General features: G+C 39.6%; 1 protein-coding gene across 22 annotated transcripts in view; it reads right to left on the reverse strand.

Annotated features, from left to right (window-relative positions):
- Positions 1-574: 574 nt before the first annotated feature.
- The window catches only part of LOC108711853 (receptor-type tyrosine-protein phosphatase S), a 554,677-nt gene continuing 532,533 nt past the window's right edge, over positions 575-22,718 (reverse strand). For all 22 annotated transcript variants that reach the window (XM_041560777.1, XM_041560762.1, XM_041560744.1 and 19 more), the window contains 6 exons: positions 19,238-19,416; positions 19,039-19,165; positions 18,830-18,955; positions 18,277-18,431; positions 4,801-4,936; positions 575-2,493 (listed from right to left, as the gene is read on the reverse strand). In XM_041560777.1, coding sequence (XP_041416711.1) covers positions 2,425-2,493; positions 4,801-4,936; positions 18,277-18,431; positions 18,830-18,955; positions 19,039-19,165; positions 19,238-19,416 — 792 coding nt within the window. In that variant the 3' untranslated portion in view covers positions 575-2,424. The remainder of the gene's footprint in view (positions 2,494-4,800; positions 4,937-18,276; positions 18,432-18,829; positions 18,956-19,038; positions 19,166-19,237; positions 19,417-22,718) is intronic.

Below are 22,718 nucleotides of genomic sequence, written 5' to 3' on the forward strand. Positions count from 1 at the left end.
TGGCGCTGAGTGCAAAAAACATATAGTGGTTTGTGTTCATAAACCTCTCTTATCTTTTCTCCACCACTTAATCAGATATAATGCTGTGTTTTTTGAGGCTGAGCTGGTGTGCTTTTATTCAGGGACTTGGTTTAGGAAGGACATATGTACATATGTGAGGACTGCAACATTTGAATATATACTTTAAAATATACTATTACTTTTTTGTCCTTTATTTTCTCAGTTACTTCCTCTGACTATCGCAATAGCATCATTACTTGATATTACATCTTACTTGCACCGTTTAATTTTGGCAAGTTAAGTTTTTTTTCTTTTGCTTAACAGCTTATTTTACTATAAGCACCCATGATTACTTTTTCTTCTGTAAGTGAATATCCATTTATAATTACATTTAACAATGTTGACAGTTACCTAAAATATTCAATAGTAAAATGTGTATCTAAGCAACTATATATGGATAGTTTCTAAATGCCTTGTTCCAAAAACAGTCTGGTCAGTGTTAATTTAGGTCAAAATGCAAAGTGAACCCCCAAAAAGCTAAAATAAGAATATATTTAAAAAAAAAAAAGGCTGATTTGTTTTTCAGTCTTCCTTTAATAAAAAGGTTATATATCTACATACATTGTGGTTTACAAACCACATTTGGTTTCTCTTCCAAATACAGTTGGAAAGTGGCAACAGTTTGCATTTCAATCTTTACAAAGAAAATGTACAGTTTCTAGAAGGTCATCCTTTAAATTTCATGTTTTAGATGTAGCCATGTTATAATTTACTGGTAAGGAATCCAACATGTTGACACAATTCGACCTTTAAAAGTGGCAATTATCCCCAAATATTTAGCCTTTATTTTCTCAGCGTTATACAGGTATAGGATTTATTTATCATACCATTATACAATTTCCACTGGAGTTCTTTTTAAACACAACAAATTCTGACAGGTTTGCTTTTTAGTAGCCATATGGCACTCCAAATTACAGAAAAAAAACCTTTATCTGGAATACCCCAAGTCAAAGGCATTCTAGATAATACATCCCATAATGATATATGTTCTTCGTTGTAGCTTTATTTGCCCTTTAAACTGTAATAATGTTAGATTAGGTTAAACAAAATGCTGCTAAGAACAAATATAGCACAAAGTAGATCCCTGTAGGGCAAGAAGCTGTGTGAATTATTTTTCACTGTATTGTCCACAGCATATTTTCAAATGACCTCCCTACGGTACGGCATAATGAAAATAGTCATATGTTCTGTCTAGATATTTTATTTCTGTAATAAAATAGCATGTCCCACCCCGGGCTAGTTGCTCTCTTTAGATTTTGCCATTATGTGACAATCATGACAGCCAAATGAAAGAAAGCTGAAAACTTCTGATTGGTTCAACTCTTTCTAGCAGAGCAAAATCATGATGATAAGGAGCAGCTAAAACTGTATACATTGTAGGCATCACATAAACATCTCTACAGTGAAAAAATAGACTTTGAACAGAAAATGAGCAGTACCACATTTCTCTTAATTTCATTGACAATTCGCTTAAAAAAGAGGGATTGGGTAATACAGTATAAAAACCTGGACTAGTTAATTTCACTTGGATACAGATACAACAATACTATAAATCAAGCTACTGGCATACAGTCAAAACATCTTTCTGGATATTTATTATACAAGCGGCACTTGGATTCTGGACTACATCCATGGGTAGGGAAATGCAGAAAGTGAGACATTGTCAGAAAATATATGGAAGCTTGTTCCACAAGGTAGAAGTAGATTCCCGTTTCAATCCTGTTGTATGTCACTTAGGATACAGTACATTTGTATATCTCATATATTCAAGAATTTTAAAAGATAAGGGGCATGAACTTTTAGCAACTAATTTTGGGGAAAAAAAGCTGAATTAAAATGTAAGGAATGCTGCAAGTCAAGAAAAAGCATTCTGAGCTCAGATAATCAGTGTTAGTGAATCAGTACCCTAGTTTGCACTAGTGGTCTGTTATGAGGGATTCTTGTTAGATTAAGACACTATCATAGAAAGTATGGAGCTCCTTCTTTATAGAACTCTTTTAAACTTCAAACTTTAAATGTATAAAACAAAATGAATCTCTAGAACACAACAGAATGTCTTCACTTCCTTTGTTCCAAACTACATGAGATATTAAGATCAGCTGGCAACACTTTAACCGTCCAAGGTAAGAACACTGCTTAGTAGCCCACAAGTAGCTTAAAGCAGATTTGACCTTGCAAGTCCTGAAAGGTTTCTTAACACCAAGGAGTTCCAATGTTGAGTCTTTAGAAATTATTTGACCACCCACCCTTCCCTGGTGCAGAAATTCTTGGATTTTTTGAATTTATGTTCAGGCTCTTTAAAAAGGGTCAGCAGAGGCTGCACTAGACTTGAGTGGTTGGCAGAATCCGCCAATCAATGGCTTCTTATGTTGCATAGTGATCAAAGCTTCCCAAGTACTCCAGAGCAGCTTGATAGCAAAACTGGTATTCGTCCTTTGAAAACAAAACAACAAATATTGCATTAATTTTATATCCTACGGTAGACTTTAAACTAATGCTAATTCAAACTTGGTTCATAGCAAATAAAGTAAAATACTGATGCTCACATACAAGGACCAGAAAACATTCTTTACTGAACCTTGTACTTTCTTTAATATCATTCACTAGACTGCCAGATCAACATAAAACACACAATTAAATAATGAAAGTAAGAGCCAAGAAGCCATACTAACACGTTTTATGCTAATTTGCCAACTAGTTCAGTACTGTATAAATGTTTGCATCAAATTACCTCTGAATAGACATACCTGCATTTCTATATTTACATTTTTATAGGACATTCATTACAAAAAAATTTTGAAAGGAAAGGAGTGTCTATTCTTTAAGCAGTCCACATTGAAGTACCAACAGGCAAAGGGCCTCATAGGTGTCCCCCCTTCACAGCTGTCTTAAGCACTTTGCAAGGTGTAAGGTCTACTCTAAAGCAAAAATTAAATATAGAAAGAAATAATGGGTCAGTTTTGAAAACAGCCTTAAAGGAATTGTTCAGTATAAAAATAAAAACTGTGTAAATAGGCTGTGCAAAATAAAAAATGTTTCTAATATAGTTAGTTAGTCAAAATGTATAAAGGCTGGAGTGACTGGATTTCTAACATATTAGCCTGAACACTACTTGCTTTTCACTTTTCAGTTCTCTTGGTTTACACTGACTGGTTACCAGGCAATAACCAATCAGAGACTTGAGGGGGGGGCACATGGGTCATATATGTTGCTTTTGAATCTGAGCTGAATGCTGAGGATCAATTGCAAACTCACTGAACAGATATGTACCATGTGGCTCCTCTTCAAGTCGCTGACTAACTCAGAGTTATAGAGCTGAAAAGCAGGAAGTAGTGTTCTGGCTATTATGTTACACATCCAGTCACTCCAGCCTTTATACATTACATTGAACTGTTCTTTTAAAGTGCAGGTGCTCTTAAATGGATTCAATGGAGTGTACATATTGATCCAGTTCAATAAGATATGTACATCTAAACACGATCCTGAACTTCCAACCCTCCACTCACAAAACTTGCACCGGATTTGGGTCAAAATAGTCATCTGTTCTGTCTAGATAATTTATTTCTGTAATAAAATAGCATGTCCAACCCCGGGCTATTTGCTCCCTTTAGATTTTGTGATTAGGTGAACATCATAACAGCCAACTGAAAGAAAGCTGAAAACTTTGGTTCTACTCTTTCTTGCAGAGCAAAATCATGATGATACGGAGCAGCTAAAACTGCATACATTGTAAGCATCACATAAACAGTTTTGATGCATTGGGTATAATTTCATTGGATGCAACTTGTAGCGCAGCCACATTTTGATAGAATTACCCGAAAATGTGATTTGTACCCCAAATCTGGTACAGTTTGCAATGCTGTTTGTGTCTGGACCTCATTTAGCAAAAGACTATAGTGGTCATTTTACAAACAGTGATGGAAGCAAATACACTTTTCTCAACTCCCAGCCAGTAATAAAAAATCAATGAAAAGTCAGTTGATATCACAATCAAGGATATGATATTGCACGGTAATGCAAACAAATTCTAGAATATTTTACCTTTAAACATGTAGCTTGGATGTTTTCTTGGACAGACATAATATCAAAGGCTATTGTGACACTAAACACTATAGTTAGTATAGATATGGGTATATATAATTTATGTGAAAGTATGGAGGGGTGTGTATGGATATTGGGTTTTTATTTGGAGGGGTTGAACTTAATGGACTTTGTCTTTTTTTCAACCCAATTTAACTATGTAACTAAGTAACTATGTAGCATTTACAATAACCACTGAATTGTCTGAAACAAACAAACTGATTTTCCCAACCGTTGATTTTCTTACACACATAAGCTAATCACCCTAAATATAAACTTCAGAGATCTAATGAGCAGTTTGATGTGTCGATTTACAACACTATGTGGTGTGTACAGATCCCAAATTAAAATAGCGGATATGAATTTTCTTGGCTGCCAAGTTTCAAACAACAAACAAAGCACCTGCAGTGCACCAGCAGTGCTGTTAGAGCACTGCTGTTTTGTGGTAAGCAAAACGGCCCTCTTGGCTTGTTGTTCAGAGGGCTGTCATTACTCCATTTTGCACTGGCAAAGGCTGTCAAAGCAGAGGGAATAACTCTTAACTGGAAAGAACATTCTTTTTTGGCAGAGAAAGGGTTAGAAATCCCTGCCATTTCTGGGACTTACTTTATACTGTACAGGGGAAACTTTATTCTATCTATTGTGTAAACAGGGTCTCACCTCTGTCTGTACCATAGCTGGTCTTTGTGTCCTCAGCATCTTCACTGTCTGGAAAATATCTACAACGCCTTCATAACGCATCCTCTCCAGTACTATGCTTAGAGTAATGAATACGCCAGTCCTTCCAACTCCAGCACTAAAATAAAAAGCAAAATACATTTTTTGTAGTACGTGCATCATATTATAAACTTTTCTCTTACAGTTCTACATAGTTTAGCATTTCTTTTTGACAGCAGTAAGAAAAATGGATGGATGATGAAAGCATCATTTATGATTGCTATGTATAAATATTTACGTCACTGACATATTAACATTTTAACTTGCATACACATTGCTGGTAAAGTCAATAAACACATTAACAGAGACTCATGTTAGGTACCATATAGAGGTTGTAAAAAGTTAAGTATTTATTGTTACTGCTGGTCCAATCACGAATTACACAGGTCAATAAGTTACCAACTTTGTTAGGAGTGGCAACGTTGGCCAGAGTATGACAAGATTAAAAGTAATATAGCAGTTCCTAACTATAAATTCAAATAATAGTTAATATTTAAGTAATAAGGAACAATGTGTTTGCACAATAAGCTACTTGTGTGAATGGTGATTTGCATACATTTTTAAAAAGTTTTTAGCCACTTTCATCCTAACCTTAATATTTTTTCCATTTGTATGATCAAAAGCCATATTCTTACTGGACCCTGTGGACAGCCCACCTCCCTAGGTAGGGTGAGTAGTGTTAAAATGAGATGAAAAGTCCTCCAGCAAAGTAACAAATTTAGCGTCAGAATTCTAGAAACAAAGCATTCAAAGGGTTTTATTTTAAGCAAGTTGTAGCCGTTATCATACTAACGTGGATGCTCTTAAATTTCTGCCTCTCAGAAACGTCCTAATAGACCCTGCTGGTCTGCACAGTCATCTTCTGTGGGTGAGCTAATGCAGTGATATTACGGTCATGTCTGGGGATAATGTGTTGTTGTGCATTTTCTTACCAGTGCTAAACTTAGGACCAAGGAGAAAGTAGTAATACAGACAGGCTGGAATAGCCTGTGATGTGGCACACAATTGGTTAAGAGGCTCAAAGTTGAAATCCAGGCAGCAATCGGCATAATCAGAATCAAAGCAGGAGTATCAGAAACTAGGAATTAAAAAAGCAATTTAAGCACACCCAGTAACTCACAAAACAGTTATATCTAGGCATTGAATGGAATGTGCAATTTTATTTTGAAATTGGGGCCAAACTGCAATGATGTCACTCTGCCATGTGGGAACCATGGACACTGCCATCTTGGATGTGCCGAGGAGGAAAGGAACCTTCCTCAAAACCAAAACTTTTCCAATGGATGAGATACTGTAACTAGTCTCTGGAAAATTGAGTCAAGTATATTCTCTATCTCATATTTGTGCTGGCCACTAACATGGACAATGAGTAGGAAGTTGACCAGAGAAAACAGTTTGAAATCACAGGTTTAATAAGGGACACATGAAACACATTATGGATGTGCATCACTGGGGGAGTTGACGTTGAACAGCCACCAGACTGATTATTTCCAGGATAGAGAAGGGTCCAATAAACTTAGGGCCCAGTCTGGGAGAGGGAATCTTTTTTTAAAGGAATATTCTTGGTGGATAGCCAAACTTTGTCTCAAACAGAATACAGAGGAGAAGATATACATTTCCTATATCCTTTTTTCTGTACAAAGGTAATCCTCTTTGCCTTAGTGGAACTCCAGATTGGACACATAGGTAGTGATGTCGTTGGCTGCTGGCATATCTGAAAGGAGAAAATCCTGGGGAAAAGCTTGGGGATGTTGACCATAAACATCTTCCAGTAGATGCATTATTATGGGCAAATTCCACCAAAGGAAGGAGATCGGACCAGTTATCCTGGCAAAGAGATACATGACATCTCAAACTGCTCAAGAGCTTGGTTAACATATTCTGCAGAATTTTAGTAAAGCCAAGGGATTTACATAAGGATCACCAACATTTGGAAATAAATTGAAAACCTCTGTCAGACACCATTTCTACAAGAAATCCATTAAGTCGAAAAATATGATATATAAAGCTGAGATAGCTCCAACAGGAGTTTGTGTAGAGGAATAGAATGTGTTATTTTATGAAAGTGGGCCCAAGGTTGGGAGGGAATAGACAAGAGCTGTAGAAGAACACAATGAATTGAATGGTTGGATTTAGAAGGGGCACAAACAGTACAAGAAGAGATAAAGCCTTTGATGTCAGTGTAGCAATGTAGCAGATCCAAAATTGTTTTTACTCCTAAGTGACCTGTTTCTTTGGAGCAGTGAGTTTCCTATTGAATAGAGGTGGACGTCTGGAGGAATATAAGCCATACTAAATAGGGGTATCTGAGGGAGCAAAGGACTGAGCAGACTGGATCTGAGATGCAAATTGCAGAACCAGTGAAGCAATAATTCTGAAAGGGGACAGTTTCTCTGGAATGAAACTTCTAGAAAGAGCGTCCTCCTTTTCATTCTTGAGACCAGGACAATAGCTAATTTATAAAATTGAACCATGCAAAGAGTGCCCAATGTGCCTGCAGGGGATCCAATCTCTTGAGAGCCTGAATATATTCTAGATTCTAATGGCCAGTAAAGATGATTATAGGATGAGGTATGTCTTCTAAAAATGTTGCCACTCTCCTAATGCTAGTTTGATAGTGAGTAATTCCAGTTTTCCAACACCGTAATTCTGTTCAAAAGAGGAAAAACAGGCACATGAAAGTTCTCATCAGATGCTTGTTTTTGGGACAAAATAGCTCCTGCTCCAATGTTGGATGTGTAAATTTTAATATAAAAAAGTTTGAAGAGGGTCAGGATGTTGGAGGAAAAGAAAAAGTTGAAGAAGTTAGAGTTGAAGAAAAAGTCTCTTTAAGAGATGAAAAAACTTCCAAGGCTTCTGGAGGCGTAGCATTAGGTTACTCTCCTTTATATATGAGAGCCAAGGTGGGTGCTATACGGGAGGAGAAATCCTTAATAGTTGGCAAAGCCAATAAATTTCTGTATGGCTTTTGTGCTGGTAGAAAGAGGCCAATCCTGGATAGCAGTGACTTTAGCAGGATCCATCTCAAACCCTTCAAGTGAGATAATAGAACCAAGAAAGAGAGAGAGTTAAGTGAATTTTTCCTCAAACTGGATTCACTTAACACCTGAGTTCTTTGACTGGTCTAGTCTTTGGGAAAACTAAAATTTCATCCAAGTAGATGACTTGTCTGAAAATGTCATAAACAACTTCATGGAAGACAGCAGGGGAATTACAATGCCCAAAGAGCATGTTTAGATCCTCATAATGTCCATCTCTGGTGTTAAATGCTGTCTTCTATTCATTCCCTCCACATATCTGGATTAAGTAATAAACCCCACGAAGATCAAGCTTGAGGCCCCTGGAGGGACAAAGACCTCCATCCTTATTTTACACAGAGAAGAACCCTGCCCCAGCAAGAGATGTAGATGGCCGATGAAGATAGTTTTAGATGTATTCTTTCATGGTTTGGGTTTTGGATGTAGATAGAAGATAGGTACAGCCCTAGATTGAATAGTTCCAGGAAAAAGGTCTATCGCATAACCTTACGGATGATGAGGAGGAAGGGTCTCAGCAGATTTCTCACAGAAAAGATGAGAAAAGTCCTTGTATGCAGTGGGCAGGGTCTGGAGATCTGTGGAAGCAACAGGCATGCTATGAAAAAAGTAGAAAGCAGAGAATTCTTGATGCAGCAAGGACTCCAATGAGAATTTAATTGTAGGATCAGTCCATGGTAGGGTAGTACAAGTGAAGAAAAGGTAAACCCAGGCCCATTATCACAGTCAGAGATAATTCCTTCATAGATTCTGAGATTATTCCAGAGTACAGTGGTCTGTCAATCACCAATAGCTGCAAAGGGAACAGACACTGGAAGTAAAGGAATACCAAAGCATTCAGCAAAAGCAGAATCTATGAAACGCCCAGTTGCCCCGAAGTTGAGAGAGACTTAACAATTAGCAGTTTTGGACACCAGATAAATATGTAATGGAAGTAGGAATCTATGAGTATTCTTATAGGGAGACGATTCAACCTTTTTCTTACCTAGGTGTTGGAGTTTTCCTGCTTCAAAGGGCAGTTGTTGGCAAAAAGAGCCTGTTGCCACAGTACAGGCACAGACCAGCAGAGCATCTCTGAAATTCCTCTTGTTCAGACATATGTGCTCTTCCTATCTACATGGGTTCCTCAGTGGAAATGGACTGGGACGCGGAGCTCTGAAGAAGAGGTCTTTGAAACCGGGATGCCAGAAATGGCTGGAATCTTTTGCCACAGCATTTCTCTGCTTGAGCTTCTCTAAGGCAGGTGTCAACTTTGATAGTGAGGGCAATCAGGTCCTCCAGCTGTTCATGGAGATCTCTCGATACAATCCTTAAGCTTATTAGACAATCCTTGAGAGAATGTGGTCACATAAGCCTCATTATTCCAGGTGGTCTCTGCTAGATTCCTGCAGCAGGGCATGTACCCGTGGGTTACCCATTGCAGGTAGAATTTTCAGGAGCAGATATAGACGCGGGTGGCCGGTTCTCCGGGTTTGCAGGTCGGGTCACGGGTCTTCTCAATAGCGAGTTTTACTCCTTTTTTTCTGATCATGCCTACTTCTAATGATGTCACTTCCGGTTTACAATGACAGCACTTCCTGTTTCTTGATGGTCAGCGGTTCGTGGATCGGGTTGCAGATAAGGTACTTGCTGGTCGTGTCGGGTAGTGGGTCCAAGCAGGTAAGTATTCAGGTTGCGGGTCTGGATGCGGGTTGGGTTGCAGGTTGGGTTCAACTGTGTACTCACAATGCATTTCCCTAGGTGGATCTGCATGAGGCAAGAGGATGCCACAGTGAGCATCGAAGATGGTCTGGAAGGCCCGAAGGAAGACTTTGGCATCATGGATAAGAAGAGAATTCTTTTCCCAGAAACGAGATGCCCATTACAGAGCTTTACCCTTCAACATGCAGATGACCTTAGTTCATTTAGAGGCATAGCAGGTTGTAGTTCAAATATAAGGGACAATGGTTCACAAAGCCCCAACAGGTCCGCGGAGACCCTTGTATAGTGGAGGCTCTTTATAGCCATTGTTGTAGCTGTAAGATGTAGACTTCCAGCGACAGTTGGAGAAGTAGGTATCTGGAAGAGAAGGGCTTCCAAGACTTGCCCTATGCGAGCTTCCTGAGCTTCACAGGCCTTCATATGTGTTGCCATGTTGTTTCAAAGTCTGACGATGCTTCCTCAGTGGGGTCCATGGTCAAATATACTGTCAGTGCATGATGCTGGCGTTGACGTCAGGACCAAGGAGGAAGCAGTAATACAGAAAGGCTGGAACAATCTAATATGTGTAACACAAGGGGTCAAAGTCAAGGCAAAAAAGTAAATCCAAAAAGTCAAAATCCAGGCAAAAGTCAGGAGCAGGCAGTAATCAGCATAGTCAGAATCAAAGTAGGAGGGTCAGGAACCAGGAATCAGTCCAAACAGCCATTTCAGTGCACCCCAGACCTATATTCGGGAATTGAACTTACAACCTTGGCATCCTTTTATTTGATTTCTGTAAGGAGCGATCGCTGGTGCTCCCTACTCTTCTGGCATCTTCCCCAAGATGGTGCGCCCAGGGGAGCTACATGGGTTGACGGACGCCAGCGCACCATTCCAGCGCAGCGTAATGATGCCAGCATCAAACCATGCGGCGTCAGTGCGCATATAAAAGGATGCCAGAGGCCTGGATCATTGCCCGATTACAGGTTCTACAACATAGTGTTGCTGGGTGTTATTTTGACTGAATTCTTGATCTTTGACCTATTGCCTGTATCTCAAACTTGAAACTTTGCCGCCTGAACTGACCCTTGCCTGGATTGATGACCCTTCTGCCTACACCTTTTGTACCACGAACGGTGTTATTATACTTTGCTTCCTCCTTGGTCTGCACTGCAAACTACGCCTTTGGGCCATGACAGTATAATCGGGCCATGGACCCTTCTGAGGAAGCTCCACCTCATCCTGATTTTGGAAGAGCATTCCGCAGCGCGTGAAAAATCTAATATATAAGGACGCCAGAGGCCTGGATTATTGCCCGATTATAGGTTCTACTAAATAGTGTTCCTGGGTGTTATTTTGACTGAATTATATTGCCTGTATCTCAAACTTGAAACTTTGCCGCCTGAACTGACCCTTGCCTGGATTGATGACCCTTCTGCCTACACATTTTGTACCACGAATGGTGTTATTATACTTTGCTTCCTCCTTGGTCTGCACTGCAAACTACGCCTTTGGGCCATGACAGTATAATCGGGCCATGGACCCTTCTGAGGAAGCTCCACCTCATCCTGATTTTGGAAGAGCATTCCGCAGATTGGCCTCGCGCATGGAGTCTTACGAGGCCCAGCAGGTCCATTTCGGCCAAGCATTGGAGGCCATATTGGACAAATTGACGGTCAATCCTCCTGCAGCCTCGCTTCCAGCAGTCGTACATCTCCAGCTCATTGTTCAGGGCCCAAGGTTCCTGCTCCCCCACTCTACTATGGAGATCCACAGGCTTGTCCATGTTTGTGAACCAATGCCAAATACAATTCGAGCTCCAGCCTTTGCAATACTCCTCTGAGAGGGCTAAAGTGGGGTTCGTGATGACACATCTTCAAGGGAAAGCTTTGGAGTGGGCGTCTCCCTTGTGGGAGAAGAACTCCCCTCTTACCCATGACATTGATTTGTTTCTCCAGTCCTTGCGCAATTCACCAAGGAAGTCGCAGTGTCAGCGAGTATGCCATTGACTTCCAAACGTTAGCGGCTGTGACGAACTGAAGTAACGATGCCCATCATGCGGCTTTCTACCAGGGGTGGTCTACTCGTCTTAAGGACGATCTGGTATCCCGTGACCTCCCTGAGCAATTGAAAGATCTTATTGCTCTGGCCAGTAAGATTGACACCAGAATGCGTGAGCACCTGTCTGATAGGGAGAGAAGCAAGAAGTTTCAGTCTCTACTGGCCTCTCGATTTCAGAGACTGCTTCTCCCTACTCCACCTGTTTCTGCTTCGACTTCTTCTTCTGAGGAACCCATGCAGATCGGGGGAGCCCGTTTGTCCAAAGAAGAGAAGTTACGCAGACGTACTGCTGGCTTATGCCATACTGCAAGGCTCACATTGCCTTTAAGTGTCCGGTGAAGCAGGGAAACTTCCGCGTCTAGGTAAGTTTGGGGGAACTCACCTGGGCAGAATTGATCCTTTTCCCCACCAATCCTCTCTTTGATTTATGCTCCCTGTGCAGCTTCAAGTCACTGCCAAGCAAATCATGTCACAAGCATTTCTGGATTCCGGTGCTGCAGGAAACTTCCTGGACCAGACGTTTGCTACCCTGCATGATATCCCTCTGCACCCCTTGCCGACTCCTCTTTGTATATTGGTGATAGACAACAGACCGTTATCCACGGCCTATATCTCACATTCTACACCGGAACTTTTTTGTTATGATTGGGGCATTCCCCCTTTCCTTTCTTATTATTAATTGCCCTTCCACACCCGATGTCCTGGGGTTGCCCTGGCTTCAACTACACAATCCCACTATTGATTGGGCTGGAAGCCAGATTTCTCATTGGAGCCCATACTGCCAGCAAACAGCAAAATTGTTTACCCACTAATGCAGTCATGAAGTTATCTTGTTCTTCAATAAATGTTCGTTCTCTTCCCCTGGCATATCAGGACTTTGGTGATGTCTTTTGTAAAAAGTCCTTTTCTTCTGCCTCTGTCCTAAAACATCCATACCCTCTTCTCCCTTTCTTCATAGAAGTTGATGCCTCCAAAGTGGGTGCTGGTGCAGTGCTTTCCTAAAGGCAACTCAATGACGGGAAACTTCATTCATGTGCCTTCTTCTCTAAAAAATGTTCTCCGCCAGAACAAAATTATGATGTGGGCAATTGTGAACTCTTGGCAGTCAAGTTGGCATTAGAAGAATGGAGGCATCTCCTTAAAGGCTCTACAGTTCCTGTGACCATTTTTACAAACCATAAGAACTTGGAATACATTCAAACGCTAAAGCTTCTGAACACCACACAGGTTAGATGGTCCTTGTTCTTCTCACGTTTTAATTTTGTCATCACTTTCCGACCTGGCACCAGAAACAAAAAGGTGGATGCCTTACCCAAAAGCTTCTCTCCGATTGATTCGTGTTTGAAGGATGATGAGCCAATTGTCCAGTCCGCAAAGATTGTTGCTGCTTTGTTCCCTCAGATGGCATCTCAAATCTTGTCGGCTTAAGCTTTTGCACCTGCTGATACACCTCTTGGAGTGGCCTTTGTACCCCCGGACCTTCGTCAGACTATTCTTCATCGGTCACACAGTTCCAAGCAGGCTGGTCATCCTGGGATCAAGAAGACAGTTGTTATTGTCCCGTCTTGTTTGGTGGCCCTCCCTACAGAAGGATGTTAAGGACTTTGTTTCTTCTTGCTCCATTTGTGCCGCCTCTAAATCCTGTCACACTTCCTCCAAAGGATTATTACTACCACTACCCATTCCCTCTCGGCCTTGGACACATTTAGCCATGGACTTTATTGCTGAACTTCCTTCTTCCCGTGGTTTTATGGTCATCTGGGTAGTTATTGACAGGTTCAGTAAAATGGCTCATTTCATCTCTCTCCATAAATTACCCTCTGCAATGGAACTTTCTAAATTATTCATTCAACACATTTTTCATTTCATGGTTTTCCTGTTCAAATTGTGTCAGACAGAGGTTCAGAGTTTATTTCCAAGTTCTGGAGATCATTATGCAAATCCCTCAACATCTCATTACATTTTCTTCGGCCTACCACCCTCAGTCCAATGGAGCCTCAGAACGTGTCAATCAAGCTCATGAACAGTTCCTAAGATGCCATATTTCTCTGTTTCAAGATGATTGGCTCTCTACTACAAACATTCACCTCAAGGTTCCATCCGCCAAGTTAGGCCCCAAATTCATTGGGCCTTTTTCCATAATTGAACTCATCAATCCTGTGGCCGTTCGTCTTCAGTTATCCCCAGAAATGAAGATTCTGAATGTTTTTCACGTATCCCTTCTCAAACTGGCTGTGGTTGGTCATACTTCTTCTCTTCCTGCTCCTGTATCTGTTGTGGGGATTTGCTCAATTGGTGGCTGCAGTGCTTGCATAACATGAAGTGATCAGCAAGTGGAGTTTGTAAACAGGACTGGGCCTGCTCGTTTATTCAGCAAAATAACACAGTTCAAGTGTAAAATGAAAACAGCTTACTTCAGCATGGCATAAATCCAAACAGTCAGGAACTTTCAATGCCTCTTTACAAGCCCCAGTACCTCTCCCAATGAGTGTGGCTGGCTTGGTTTTAGGGAGCCTGATCTCTCCTCTCAGTGCTTCCCCCTTTTCACTGTTCTGAATTGTAACACTCCTTTTACCATTCAGTCAGCTGAACATGCTCCTGGCACAAAATCCGTAATGGACCTAGGAATGGAAGCTTCATCCCACCCAATGTTCTACAAAGCCTCCGGACTCCAGGACCCAGACCAGAAATTCAAAACAACTCAGAGAAAACCCATAAGCTGGTTTTCTCCCTATATCTATTCCCTGGAGCCCCTCACCATGTATAGGTAAGAAACCTAGGTGAAATATAGACACCATTTATAACTTTTCCAGCTGGTGTCTCACACTGTTGACGGCCATCAAGAGTTCGAAGTAGAGAAGATTTTGGATTCCCGGGTGTCCTGAGGTTCCCCTTCAGTATTTAGTGGAATGGAGAGGATTCGGGCCTGAAGAATGCTCATGGGTTAAACACTCCGACGTCCATGCTCCACTTCTGATGCAGAAGTTCCACAGAAGATTTCCTCTTAAGCCCAGTTGTGGTGGTCCAGAGGCCCCTGTGGAGGAGGGGGTACTGTAAGGAGCGCTCGCCAGTGCTCCCTACTCTTCTGGCTTCTTCCCCAAGATGGCGGCGCCCAGGGGAGCCACGTGGGTCGTCAAATGACAGCGCGCCATTGTTGGGCAGCGTAATGACGCTAGCGTCAAAACGTGCTGTGTCAGTGTGCTGTGTCAGCGCGTGAAAAATCTAATATAAAAGGACGCCAGAGGCCTGGATTATTGCCCGATTATAGGTTCTACTACATAGTGTTCCTGGGTGTTATTTTGACTGAATTCTTGATCTTTGACCTATTGCCTGTATCGCGACCTTGAAACTTTGCCGCCTGAACTGATCCCTTGCCTGGATTGACGACCCTTCTGCCTACCCCTTATGTACCACGAACGGTGTTATTATACTTTGCTTCCTCCTTGGTCCGCACTACAAACTACGTCATCAGGCCGTGACAATGTCCAACCGCAGTGTGATGACCTCACGCCACAGTGCAATTATGTCACAATGCTTGTGTCACGTCCCACATGGGAATGATGGGTGTCAGAGTAAAGGAGCCCCGTCAGAGCTTCATGACAATTTTCTACAGTAATGATACTGGCATGTATCGAGATAATATGCTTATTGTCAGTGCTTGCAGTGATCTTGCTGGCATGTCTGGTGGTAATGTACTCATAATCCACTGTCTGCAGTGATCTTTCTGGTATGTCAATAAGGTCAATATGCTCATAATCTATTTCTACAATGATGTTACTGGCATGTCTAGGGTTAATGTGCTCGTAAATGGTTTTCTGCAATGATCTTACTTGTATGTCTGGGTAATTATGGCTAAAAGATGTGGCACTGTGCTTTCATCTACCTCAGGTTCATCATACTGAAATATTTTTTTAATTATAATTAATTAAATCAATATAATCAATTAAAAATGCTGTACAGTGTCTGAAATAACCAAGTGGTCCTTCACTATATCCCCCTCAACATCTGTTCATGGGAGAGTCAGGAGTCAGATTTTATTCAACTGATATAGATTTTGAGGGGTGTTCCTATTTTATTACAGCTCAACTCTTTAAAAAAACACCAAAAATCCTGTCTCCTGTCTCTCTACATGCAGGATTTGTGCCAAAGTCAGCTATTTTGTTTGTGCTAGAATCAGTTGAGTTAGCTGTAATACATCAGTTTGGGAAGGAAGCCCCCGCTAAAAGATATTATATTATTAGATCGATCTCTCAGTCAAAATCTCTCCTGCATGAAGAGAGAATGAAGAGAGACAGATGCTGAGAGGAAGTTAATAAAGACTAACTTGGTTATTTCAGAAACTATACTGTATTTGTAACTGTTATTTAGAAAAAAAATATTCAGTATCGTGAACCTTATATTCAATTTTATTTTCTTGATTTTTCCCTTTAAGCAAGATATATGCTTTTTGACAGGTATGTAAATTGCTTTTTAAAGGATATCTAAACACTGTTAAATCTACCTGGCAAATGTAGATTTATATGGACCTCAATATTCTGTTTTCCAAGTACATTAAGCATGTGGCTGTATTGTATTGATAGCTATTGTTCTGTTTTGGGTAATAAAAGTTAATGCTGTGTTGGTTGAGCTAAGCTGGTCTTATTGTAGATGTAACATGTAGTTTGAGGGTGGTGGCAATCTGTTGTTACTTGGGTTAATAAAGAAGTTAACATATCCTGCAATTATTAAACTGTACTTATTATTTGTGCTAATAAAGAAGTTTATATTTCCAGCAATTATAAACCTGTTTTTATAAAATGACCTGTCTGACAAACCTTTACTGTTTTAGGGGTGTAGACAAAATCAAAGAAATTGTTCCTCATTAAAAGGCACGTATCCCTTGTTTAACATTGGTTCAAAGAAGACTTGTGTTGAACATACTTTTTGTTTATTGTTTTAATCAGGAGATATCTATAATTTATTATATTTTAGCTAAGCAGGGCAAACAGGGAAACTGAAGATACTAGGATTATAAAACCATTTGTTGTAGAGTTTAACATTATTTAACATTGAAGCATATAAATTTCTATCTAGAATTAAATTTGTACAGTCAACCCCAAACAAGTAAAACTATACCAATAATAGTACACGGTATATGATCTATCATAGGCTCCATTATAATCAAATAATACACATTTTTTTAAAATAATTTACTTTTTCTCTATAATAATAAAGTACTTTGTACTCGATGCAAACTAAGATATAATTAATCCTTATTAGAAGCAAAACCAGCCTATTGGGTTTATTTAATGTTTACACAATTTTCTAGTAGGCTTAAAGGGATGGTTCTCCTTTAAGTTAACTTTTAGTATGTTATAGAATGGCAAATTCTAAGCAACTTTTCAATTGGTTTTTTATAATTATTTGTATTTATTTTGTAGCTTTCAAATGGGCATCGCTGACCCCAACCAAAAAAGCAATTGCTATGTAAGACTACAAATGTATTGTTATTGCTACTTTTTTTTACTCATCTTTCTATTCTGGCTGATATTTATATTCCAGTCTCTTATTCAAATCAATGCAGGGTAAAACTGCTGAATAAAAAGCTAGACTACTCAAAAACCTTTAATATTAAGTTTATTTATTTTAAAAAATAAAAAACAATTGAAAATTGTCTCAGCATATCACTCTCTACATCACACTTAAAGTTATATCAAAGGTGAACAACCCCTTTAAGGTATGAAGATCCAAATAACGGGTAGGATCCATTATCTGGAAAACCCCAGGTCCCAAGCATTCTGGATAACAGGTCCCATACCTGTATAAGCAAATCAAACATTTATACAATGTGTGTGGCCTGACTCCTGCAGTTCAACTGAAAATGATAAAGTGGCAATGAGGTAAAATACAAAACTATATATTTATGCCAGTAAAAGTCTAGATAAAAGTGTTCATTTTTGTGCATGTGAGGCATGTTCCCACATCAGAAAAGACTAGAGGTAAATACAATAATACAGGATAGCTTGCTATTGCTTTGCAAAGTTGTTCCTGAAGATTTGAATATATACAAGTGTCCTTGTAGTGTTTTGGTTGACTTTTGAGGTTAGAATAAGAGTCCTTTTTCAAAATTCTATTTTAAATTTGTACCCAATATAACGTTAGAAGTGATCAGGTAGAACATTTTGGAGAAAGTGAATTATAATTGTTTGACTATATTAAATAAGATGGTCATCTGGAGCAGCATTCCAGACTGCACACATTTGTTTCACATGTCAAGTGCAAGCATGACACTGTGTGATGTAAAGTTCCTTCAACTTTCTATATGGTATTTTGCCAGATACTTTACATGCTGCAGGCCGTCAGTCAAAGATATCAAGTTTTTTTTCATTCTAGCCATTCCTTTATTATTACCAGTTTGTTGAGGTTTGTGTGCAGTCATAATTTCTTATTTGAAGTTGCTCTGGGTGAACGTTAATGGGAGCCATGAATGTCTGCTGTGGATCATTGTCAAGCCATACATCCTTAATAGCTGTTTTTAATATACATAACTGATGAAACCAAGGGTCATCTATGGTGTTATGCGAAATGTGTAAAGTACACTGTCTTCTTTCTTCATTCCATAAAGTCTTCGGTGAAAAATAATTTATTTAAAGATTATTCCTACCTGCAATGTACAGATATGGGGCCATCCTGACCAAACTGCTCCTTTGTCTTGTGCACTTGTCCAATAAAGTCAATAAAGCCTTCTCCTGATTTTGGCACTCCTTGTTCTGGCCAATCTGTGAACTGGAACTGACGCACTGTGCGAGACTGACCATCCTATAAGAAAAACAGGAACAATATAGAATGAATTATATAAAACAACTATTTGATACAGAGCCATTCAAGAAAAGCAGTGTTTAGCATTGCTGCCTTGCCCTAGGTTCAATTTCATTGCACAATCTGCATGGAGGTTGTACATTCTCCATGTATCCATGGGATTCCTCAGGTTATTTGGTAACTCACACAACCTAAAAAACTGAAAATACTTTCTGCGTAAATATGATAGATTGTAAGCTCCACAGTACAATATGTATTATTTCTGTAAAGCACTGTGGAATGTGTTGGGACAATAATATTAATGAACACTTAGTGTTACAAAGGACCTATTAAACCACATAGCAGTAATGAAGGAATTACCAAAAATGTTACATTTAAAATGTGTATTCCCTACTTACCCTGGCGTCTGTAACCTTGAATTCCCTAAGGATATACTGAGGCATGTTGTATTCAGCCATTGGATCCACTACAAAATATTGGTATCGAGCCGAACGTTCTGCTGGCCAGTATTGGTGGCACTTTTCCTACAATATTAATGTGTAAGTTCAACAAGACCCACAGAATTATGTAATTGAAATAACTTCTGTACTCTTCATAATTGACTTACTCGTCCCATTTCTCTAAGTTTTGTTAGCATTACAACAATGGTGGAATTATTTTCCCAAAGCATTCTCCAAAAATCTTCAGTGGTCTCAGCAAGTGGACCTTGAGTTGCAATGTATGCTTTTTGTTGCCTGAATATAGAAAATAATAACAGTTACATGAAGACAAAAGTCTATTTAAATAATCATTTGTACATTTTGTACCTGTATCCATCAATGAAGCTTGCATTGATATAGTCTGATCCCTCCACACCTCTGATTGGTTGGAGGCAAACACGTGTAGTTTCATATGGCATGATATTAACAAGGCGATTTTTAAACTTGTTACATGGAAGGTTTGCACTGATGAATCTGGATGTATGAGCTTTTGAATTGGCAAGTCGCTAAAACACAGAAGAAAAAAGGACAGAACATACTCAAAAGCAACCCTTTATCAATATAATACATATAAAGGTACAGGGTCATATATTTAAAACATATAATTCTGTCCTTCAAGATTATTTGTTAAGATCATTTCACGCAGTTGGACCCATAATTTCTTTAACGGGTGGTTCACCTTCAAACAACTAGTTGTTTTCAGATAGATCACCAGAAATAACGACTTTTTCCAATGACTTTCTACTTTCTATTTTCACCGTTTCTAATTATGAAATATAAAGGGTCATTTTTCACCTTCTGAAGCAGCTCTGGGAGGGGGAGTCAGGACCCTGTAAACTGTTCTAAATATATACATTTAGTTCATACATTTCTTATCTTTGTCCCTGCTGAGCAGAATCTCTGGGTTTCATTACAGGCAGGTGTTAGAATTAGATACAATAGTTACTAATACGCTAGAGGTGCTGCTGAGAAATGTATCAACTTAATGTTGCAAAATTGTAACAGTTCAGACTGCACCTGAATTACTGAGTTGCCAGATTGAAACACGAACATTCAAATTTAAACTTAGATTTTGGAAAATAAATAAAATAATAGAAAGTAATTGAACTAAGTCTTTATTTCTGGGGAAAAATCTAAAAACAACTTTATTGATAAAAGTCGTTGGAAGGTGCATACATCCTGTTTTAAGAAGACTTTCACTTGACCGATCCAGCTTACTTGCAGGAAATGCTAAGTAGGGCATTTTCCTGTGACTACTCTGGATCACAAGTAATGCATTTTAGCAGCAGCAATCCTAAACTTTAGCAAGAGGAGGCCTTGTCAGGATATTTGTGACCCGCGGTGACACCGATTTACTGAGGACACAAATCTCCTTGTATGTCTTTGCCCTTACAGGGTGCTGTACCACATCATGGCAACGAACCCCATTATTTACAGTAGTTGTTAGCTTTTGAGACAGAAAAACATTGGTTAGAATGCTAAAGAGTGAAAAAAATGCAGCTTTAGTACATATACCAATGGAGTATAGAATTGACATTCAGAACCGTAACTAGAGGGGGCCGGGCCCTGGCGCAGGACGCTCAGCCGGGCCCCCGCCCCCCTCCGTACACCCGGAACTGGCCGGGAATATGCGCCGCACATCGGCGCGCAGACTGCCAGGGGCCCTGAGGGGGTGCGGGCCCTGGCCCGCTCGCACCCCCTGCTCCCCCGGTAGTTCCGCCACTGTTGACATTAAAAACACATGGTAAGCAAGCATATTTACATTTTATATTTAAAGCATATTTAAAGCTTAACAACGAAAAGTCAATTATATATGTATGTATGCCTTGTTACCTGCTTTTCCAGGTCAGGGAAAGCTAAGCCCCCACATGATGTGGGTTGACAAGACTTTAAAACAACCCCAACCTCGACAGTTTACCCTCTAATAGTTAGTAAAGCAGCATTCTGCCAGTACCAGAAACATACACTTAACATGCCTCTGTTCACTTAGGTTTCAAATCAGCCATGTGAAAACGGATCACAACTAGAGATGGGTGAATCTGACCTGTTTTGCTTCACCAAAAATTCCAAAATTCATTGAAGTCTATGGGTGACAAATTTTTTTTGATGCGCAATCAATTCTTTTTTTACCTTTTGCAGACTATGGGTGTCATTTTAGTGGCAAAAAATTTCGCTCATCACTAATCACAACCTGTGGTGCTCTGCTCTAAGCTATGGTTGAAAACAGACTGATAAGAGCTATGCCATGTCAGTGAGTGAAAGCCAATGTAGGGTGGCTCAGAGTTTCCATCAAGAACCTTCATAGGTGATGTGGAGGTCACATTAAACACATTTATCATCCCAGAAAATATACATGTTGTAACAACAGTATAATTTAAAAAAAAAAATAGTTATTGGTTTCAATACAATGTTAGCTGTCAAATGAGTCCCAACATGACTAGGTTTGGTACAGTTAGAAATTTCTGGGCAGGGGCTGGTCACACAGCATTGAGAATTATTATTAAGAATATTATATTATCTTTCTACTTTATACTATGTTCCTGTAAGGAGTTACGGTCATTAAATTCTTGTTCCAGTCCATATTTATATGAGGTCATATAAAATTCAAGCTGTGTCCTGGAGTCAGTACCTTTTTTGCATTCCTAAGTGGATGGGAGTGTCCAGTTACCTGATGCCCCTGAAATCATGGATGAATAGTCAAGTCTTCTGGATAGGAATTTGGATTCACTTTGAAGGACCCAATTCATATTAATACCCCTTTGAAAAGCTTTAATATTATTATTATTATTATTAACAATAATAAATTACAATAAATAATCATTTTAATTTATTAGGAGTTGGTACATTTTTGCTGACTCCAACTCCAAGCACCCAAAATTGCTTCTGACTCCATAGCTCTGGTGAAATGTTTCTACTGTTTATTGATGTTACTCATATGATTTCCACATTGCCCCCTATATACTTCACCAATGGCTGCACTATTGATAATCTAATGGGAATTTAAGATCAACCACATGTTAAAGGGATTGTTCACCTTTCAAACTTGGTTTAGTTGTTTTCACATTGTTCACCAGAAATAAAGAACTTTTCCAATGATGGACTCCGGGGCAGAAAGATATGCTGGTGATCAAAAGACCCCAGTTATCACATTTATCAACCTGATCAGGTCAGTGCCAAGGGCATATTATGCAGTTGGGGCTCCCTAAACAGAGGAGAAGACTGGCGACAACACTTGTCAGCAACATACAATGCCACTTTGACATCCTTACCCTGGCGGTTTCACAACAGCTCACATTTACTATCATGTTCAGGCCCGGATTAGTGGAAAGGCCACCAAGGCCCGGGACTAGGGCGGCAGGATTTTAGGGGGCAGCATGCTACCCAGCCACACGCACATTGGTTTGAAAACACAGGTAATTTTTTAAATTTCCCTGTGGGCCAATATCCATTGCTGATAATATCCTTGAGAAAGGTCCCAACAGGGACCGAAACGTTGGAATGCAACAGAAATAAAAGCAAATATTTTTTATATATGGGAGTGCTGGTTCTTTTGAAAATTTCGATAAGAGAAACCGCACCAACAGGACTTTATATGAAAAAAACAAAAAAGTTTTATTGATCAACGTTTCGGCTCAACCACTAGAGCCATTTTTAGTTCCTGGAATGTCCCTATTCCAACCCATCCTTGGTGTTCGGACAAATCAACATACATTGCATACATGTTGTTAGACCATGTCTCTCAGTTAAACAATGCTTTGTTTGAATCTGCTCAGGGAGGAACAAAACACTGGACCTTTTGTAAAGGCTC

The sequence above is a fragment of the Xenopus laevis genome, chromosome 1L (assembly GCF_017654675.1).
Source record: "Xenopus laevis strain J_2021 chromosome 1L, Xenopus_laevis_v10.1, whole genome shotgun sequence".
Lineage (NCBI taxonomy): Eukaryota > Metazoa > Chordata > Amphibia > Anura > Pipidae > Xenopus > Xenopus laevis.